Raw genomic sequence first — 7,123 nt, 5'->3', positions numbered from 1 at the left:
CAGAGGAGGAGGGCCACAGGTGCAGAGGTGGAGGGCCAGCAGGTGCAGAGGAGGAGGGACAGCAGGTGTAGAGGAGGAGGGACAAAAGGTGCAGAGGAGAAGGAGCAGGTGTAGAGAAGTAACAGGTGCAAAGGAGGAGTTGGTGCTGGGGATGTTGTGTGGTGGAAACTGGGTGGCAAGTTCTTGGTATCATACTGATTGGTCCATGATATCTCTTCCCTCCTCCCTTCTGTCTGCAGTTCGCCTGGTGGCCCCTCATTCCCTCCAAGTCCTGCACATGGAAACCCAGAGATGTAACATAAGCTGGGAGGTCTCCCAGGTCTCTCACTATGTTAAACCATACTTGGAATTTGAGGCTCGTAGCCGTCTTCTGGGCCATAGCTGGGAGGTGAGGAAGGGCCAAGCCTCTGTCTCTGCGCCTTCCTGGTTTGGGGTATACCCTTGTCTGTTTCTACATGTTGGTGTGCAGCTGACTCAGTCTGGTCTTCCGATATGGCTTGACAGTGCCTGCTTGGTCCATGCATTTATTGCTTGGGGTTGCATCTGGCTCCATATCTATGTAGTCCCTAGGGTAAGGCGGCCTGTGAGACTTGGCAGCCACTTTTCCACATTCTAAACGCAGTGTGTTCCCTGGCTTCAGGGGATGGGGTGGTAGTGGTGGGGGGTGACAGGGACTGAGGCTTGCCATCCACACACTTGTCCCTTTACTTACCTGTGGACTGTAAGGGGAGAAAAGAAGGGTGACTCTGGGACTCAGGGCCCCAGCAGCCAGGGAGTCAGGGAACCTTTCGGAAAGCTGGGGAAGAAGCTGTTTGCTCTTGACCTAGTTGTGGGAGGCGAGGTGGACAGTGGAGCTGAGCTGGCACCCATCTCTGCCCAGGATGCATCTGTACTAAGCCTCAAGCAGAGGCAGCAGTGGATCTTCTTGGAGATGCTTATCCCTAACACCTCATATGAGCTCCAGGTGAGGGTCATAGCTCAACGAGGCAAAAACAGGACCTGGAGTCCCTGGAGCCAGCCCCTGGTCTTTCGGACAAGGCCAAGGCCAGCAGGTACAGTGGGTGTCACAGCTTGGGGGTGTGGGGAAAGCAGAGAGCTGCCGAGGTGGGTCAGCCTGCTTCCCCGTCATCTACTGGTACCTCCTGTGGGGTCCCTTACCAGAGACAGGGCTGCTGAAGGGATCAGCCACGGCCATGAGGGGCAGGAAGATTCTTTGCTTGCATTCGCTCTAAATTCCTAGAATTCAGGGGGCTACTTTTTCCAGCCTTCCCTGCAGGACAGGTGCTGTGGGGCAAGATAGCTCTACCGGAAACAAGGTAGGTGTAGCCTCTCAGCGTGGATACTGTGCAGCTGCCATTGCTGGTGGGGACCCTTGAGGTTCCATCCCTCATCGTGTCACTTGCCAAGTTCAAGGGACATGGAAGCTCTAGGTATGGTGTGATGCTCAAAGGCAGATGGAGAAAAAGTCTCAGTGACTGAGGTAGGGGGTCAGACCAGGCAGCCATGGGCTCTGCTGGGAATGTCACAGGGACATAGCTTTTAAGAGCAGCCTGCCTTTCTGGAAAGCTGGACTTAAGCAGGAATGTGGATGGAGTCCCCAGCAAAAGCAAGCCTGGCTAGACACTCGTACCTGGCAGGGCGTGACTGTTGTACAAGATGCATGTGACCTTCTGAGGGGCCATGTCTCAACTTCCACTTCTCACACCCTGGACAGATCCCACGAAGGAGATCCTACCCCTGTCATGGCTCAGATACCTTCTACTGGTCCTCGGTTGCTTCTTTGGCTTCTTGTCCTGCGTCTACGTTTTGGTCAAGTGCCAGTACCTTGGGCCATGGTAAGGACACTCCTGGCCAGTCTTCCTTCCCCACCCAGTCTCCAGCACGCATATTTTTCCAGGTTGGGCTGGGCTGCACCCTGTTCCCTCATACCTGTCCTCCCTCGGTCTCCTTTCTCACCAGCTGCCTTGTCCCTGTGCCTCATCCCTATAGATAGAAGCTGGTATGGGATAGAGAGGTAGAGCTCAGCTGGAAGAGTCCCCCAGGCCTCCCTGAAGCCCACCAGAGTCCCTGTCCTTCCCGTTGCTCTTGGTCCCCTCCTGTCCATTCCAACTGTGTCAGTCCTGGGCAGCTCAGCGAGTAGAACATAACATAGGAATTCAACTTCCAAGCTGCCATTGTGCAATGCATGACAGGCACTGCAACCCATGGGAATGTTCACCCATGGGAGGTCTCTCTCCTGTCTCCCTCTCTAGCCTGTGTGGTCTCTCTCACCCTAGAGCCATCTTTTGACTGGCACTCAGGCCTGTGTCCACAGACTGAGCAATCCCATTACATGTTTGGTCCAGGTCTGTCTTCATGTCAGTGTGTCAGCTCCGGGGGAGAGCCCTTCTTTGCTGTCCATTCTTGTGCCCCCAGCACCCTGTGCAGTGTTCTCTCCCTTAGTGACTGCTTAGTCAACATTGTTGAATGAGTGGATTTAGGACGGGCCCATCCCCTACTCTCAGGATTGTGGGGCTGCTGGTGGAACATCATGCCACCCCCTACCTGGTCTCACTCTTCACCCCTCCTTCTCTTCCCTGGCCAGGTTGAAGACAGTTCTCAAGTGCCACATCCCAGACCCGTCTGAGTTCTTCTCCCAGCTGAGCTCCCAGCATGGGGGAGACCTTCAGGTAGGACCAGGGGTAGGAAACAGAGGGGTGATGGACTGAGCTCCCAGCATGGGGGAGACCTTCAGGTAGGACCAGGGGTAGGAAACAGAGGGGTGATGGATGGACAGCTCAAGACTTTCAGGTAGGACCAGGGGTAGGAAACAGAGGGGTGATAGATGGACAGCCCAAGAGCAGGCTCTAGGGTAGAGATGTGATCAGGTGACAATGGCTTTGCCCTCTGTGAGAGGATACGGGATGTGAAGCAAGCAGCTTCCCCCACAGGCACAGCTCTGCCTCCGCTCTGCATGGGAGCCTTCTATCTAAGGCATGTGGTCTTGGCTCTAATCCTGGCTCTGCCACTGCCTGGCTCTGTGAACTTGGATGAGTTATAGATGAGTTATAGATCCAGTGCCTCAGTTTCCACACGTGTACGGCCCTGGGAATGTTGCTGGGCACAGTATGGGAGTCAGGGAGCTACAGGAATCCCTGTTTCTCCTGCTCCTGTGAGCAGAGCAATTCCAGGCTGGTCCAATGACTCATGGCAGGAACGCAAGTTCTCAGGGTACCTGGGATCACAAAACCTGGGCTTGTTTTCAAAGTGTGGCCTATACAGTTGAATGCCTCTCCCCTTAATCTACCTGCCTCAGGCTGGAAGCTTCCAGAGGCAAGAAGTGGATAGAGGGTAGAGGGAGTCTACTGTTACTACCTCCAATCCCACTGGGTTTCCATGATTGGGAAACATGTGGTGGCACAGAAGGACCTGTGGTGCTCTGCTGAGGATGGGAGGCCCAGGCTGGGCTCTAGTCCTGCTGGACTGGGCTTGTGCCCATCAGGGCTGAGCAAGGGCCCTTCTAGAATATCTGAGAGGCTCCCAGAACTGAGGATGTCTTATTTTGATTCTTGATGTGTGTGTGTGTTATGTGCACACATTCCTGCATGCCCGAGTGTGCGTGTAGTGGGGTGAGCAGCTTCATAAAAAGTCTTTCCAAACTGTGTCATGGTGGCACAGGCCTTTAATCCCAGCACTCAGGAGGCAGAGGCAAGTGGATCTCTGTGAGTTTGAAGCCAGTCTGACCTACAGAGATAGTTCCAGGATAGCCAAGGCTATACAGAGAAACCCTGTCTCAAAAACAAACAAACAAACAAACAAACAGAACAAAAAGTCCAAACCAAACCAAAAGAAACAAGCAATCAAAAAATCAAAACGACTCTGTTTTTCCTGAAATCCCTTCTGCCCGTGACTGTGGTAAGGTCCTGACCAACAGACAAATGCAAGTAAACCTTGGATGGCTGTGGGTCAGCAAGGAGTCACATCTTAGCCTCTTTGTGTTGTGTCCAGGGCTCCTGGTCACGAATCTCACTCACGCACATGTAGGTTAGACTGAGGGATGCAGGCCATGACAGGAAGGAGTGAGCTGGGGCTCCATCAGTTCTCGACCACTGTGTCCTGTGTCCTCGCTGTACCATAGGCCTGGGACTTGAGCAGGCTGGGCTATCGGGGACACTGGTCAGCTCGTTGATACCATTCAAGACAGTGGGGGATCGTCCTTCTGAGTTCTCACACCTTGTTCAGAATAGGTATACAGCAGGTGCTCAGTAGCCAGCTGCACTCACTCCAGACATATGTGAACCAGCACTGAGGCTGTGTTCATCTAGCATGTGGCCTAGGCTGATAAGTTCAGAGAGTCCATCAAGACAGCAAGGCTCCTGGATGATTCCAGGTTGCGGGGGAGGGAGGAGGTCCTGGGCGGTCCTGAGAGATGGAGAGCCGGAGGAAGGGAAGGGAGAGGAGGAGTTGAGTTTGGTGGTGGGGAGGACGTAGAGTGGCCCACTTACTCTCCCCACTTTCTCTGGCAGAAATGGCTCTCCTCGCCTGTCCCCTCATCCTTATTCAGCCCCACCGGCCCTGCTCCTGAGATCTCTCCACTGGAAGTGCTTGACGGAGACTCCAAGGCCTTGCAGCTGCTTCTGTTACAGAAGGACACGGCCCCCTCACCCTCACCCAGCGGCCACTCACAGGGCAGCTGCTTCACCAACCAAGGCTACTTCTTCTTCCACCTGCCCAATGCCTTGGAGATTGAGTCCTGCCAGGTGTACTTCACCTATGACCCCTGCATGGAAGAGGATGTGGAGGAAGATGGGCCAGGGCTGCCCGAGGGATCTCCCCTCCCACCTCTGCTGCCTCTGGCTGGAGAACAGGATGACTACTGTGCCTTCCCACCCAGGGATGACCTGCTGCTCTTCTCCCCGAGCCTGAGCACCCCCAACACTGCTGCCCCTGAAGAAAGGCCTCCCCTCTCCCTGCAAGAGAGACTTCCCTCTCTAGCATCCCCTGACCTGATGGGCTTACAGTGCCCTCTAGAGCTGGTGCTGGAAGGTGATGGAGAGGGAATGTGTACCAATAGCTCTGGGGAACAGGCCAGTGTCCCGGAAGGCAGCCTTCATAGGCCAGATCAGGACAGAGGCCAGGGCCCCATCCTGACTCTCTACACAGATGCCTATCTGTCTCTTCAAGAACTACAGGCCCAAGATCCAGTCCACCTTATATAGACAGGTGGCCAGGATTGGGATTCAGCTGCCTGGATCAGGTCAGGCTTGAGGAGGACTGCTTAAGGCGTCTCTTGAGGACAGTCCACTGTTGAGGACTGTCCTGGTTATCCCCACCCCCAAACTTAGTCATCCACTTCTGAGCTCCACTTGATACTTCCTGGTCTAGCCAGGGTTTGGGGTGGGGAGCGGTGGTCAGCTCCATGGCCCTATTTAGTCGTGAGGTCATTAGCTTTCTGAACCTGCCTCGTTTCTTCTTGCTTACCTTCACAGGGCAGCTAGAACTTGCTTCCCCAAATACAAATGCAGCCTTGCTCCTCTTCTATTCCCGAGCTTGCTGTGGCTCCCTACTGCCCTCTGCCCCATTTCCTGTCCCAACTCTTGCCCCACCAGCCCTGATGTGGAACAGCCATCCTCAGGTTGTGTGGTGGCTGTACACTGTCTTAATCAGAGCAGCTTTGACAACCCAAATGAAGAGATCCTGATAAGACTGGAGGCGGCCTATCAACTATTGAGGGTCCCTCACAGAAGGAGGGGATGGGAAGGGTCATCAGCTTATCATCTGAGCTCTTAGCCACTCTCCTGTGCCCCATCCTCAGCTATGTGTGATTCTGCTCCTGGAGCATGCGTTATTTTATGTGTTCTCGGGAGATGCTGGTATATGTAGGGGGGTGGTGGGGAGAGGGAGGGCTAATTGAAGTGAGGGCTCCATCTATGTTGCTTTGGGGACCTTGTCGTCTATTCTGGGGGTGGGGGTTTCTGTGAAGCAGCTTCTTTGGGGTGTCCTAGTCCCCTGCCAGTAAGCCTAATAGACTCAAAGGTTCACCAAGTTGGACTCGAGTGCACTTGTGCCTTTGATGCTGTATCTGGGAGAAGTACTTATTTGTTTATATATCCTTGAAGCTAAGAAAAGCTTACACCCACAAGCATTGTGTTGGCACTGTCCTTTGTGGAGACCTCATGAGGATCCCCTGGAGTCTCCTGGAGTCATGGCGTGTCATTCCCCATCTCCTACCGCACCCCACTCCCAACCCCCTCCTTTGCAGGCACTGTTCATTATGTTTTGCCTAGGTATCAAACATCTCTCATCTTCTCCTGTAAGTCCCGCCTATCTAGAGAGAGGGGCTTTTTTTCTTAAGGGACTCAGAAGGAGATGAAGAGGATAGCACTTGACCCATCTTCCCTCTTCTGGGCTATCTCCTGACCTCCCTGTGATAGGCTCAGTTTGGACACAAATGCCTACTCAGAAGTGGCTGATGGATCTTTCCATGGCTGCCTCACCAACTCATGAAGGAGCCCACTGGAACCTGAGCCCTGAGTCCCAGCAGCCCAGGCAGGCATGGCACACTAAGTGTACCACCTCTCCCTCAGCAGGAGAGCACTGCTTTCTACAGACTGCTTCTCTAGCACAGAGCCTCAGTGTGGGTCACTGCTCTAGGGTGATCAGATCCCATCTCCTCAGGGGATTTTTGCAGTCTTGAGAAGCAATAGTCGACAATCTCTAGCATTCATGAAGTTGCACATATGGCAGGCATTGCTAATTGATTATATTATGCCTGGCAGACACTGCTAATCAATTGCACCTATGCCTGGCAGACATTAATACTTAATCACAGCCTTCCTTCCACCAAAGGCTGGATGCAGCATTAGATTCTGTGGTACTGTGTCTGGGGCAGCCCCAACTGATGAGAACTAGCACCTAGCGACATGTCTGGGTCACGCTGCCTCTCACTTTCCTTCTACAAAAGGAGCGCTTCATTTTTCTCTAGGTGGGGAGAGCCGATGTTGAGATGGTGCAGCCTGGGAAGTTGAGAAAGCAATGAGCAAGGTCTCCAAAGCCCAGGAACCCAGAAACCCAGCTGTTCCTTGTGTCTGGTTAGAGACCTGAGCTGGGTGTTGCCTGGAGAAAGGGGTCACCCTATGCCAGG

The 7,123-nt window shown here is 53.7% G+C and overlaps 1 protein-coding gene across 2 annotated transcripts in view; it reads left to right on the top strand.

The window, feature by feature from the left end:
* Positions 1-6,121, top strand: part of Il2rb (interleukin 2 receptor subunit beta) — a 31,364-nt gene extending 25,243 nt beyond the window's left edge. For both annotated transcript variants that reach the window (XM_031348638.1, XM_031348628.1), the window contains exons 6-10: positions 240-388; positions 881-1,052; positions 1,715-1,835; positions 2,585-2,669; positions 4,506-6,121. In XM_031348638.1, coding sequence (XP_031204498.1) covers positions 240-388; positions 881-1,052; positions 1,715-1,835; positions 2,585-2,669; positions 4,506-5,198 — 1,220 coding nt within the window. In that variant the 3' untranslated portion in view covers positions 5,199-6,121. The remainder of the gene's footprint in view (positions 1-239; positions 389-880; positions 1,053-1,714; positions 1,836-2,584; positions 2,670-4,505) is intronic.
* Positions 6,122-7,123: the final 1,002 nt, after the last annotated feature.

This window comes from Mastomys coucha, unplaced genomic scaffold, assembly GCF_008632895.1.
Source record: "Mastomys coucha isolate ucsf_1 unplaced genomic scaffold, UCSF_Mcou_1 pScaffold11, whole genome shotgun sequence".
NCBI lineage: Eukaryota > Metazoa > Chordata > Mammalia > Rodentia > Muridae > Mastomys > Mastomys coucha.
This window is presented reverse-complemented; position numbering and strand designations above follow the sequence as displayed.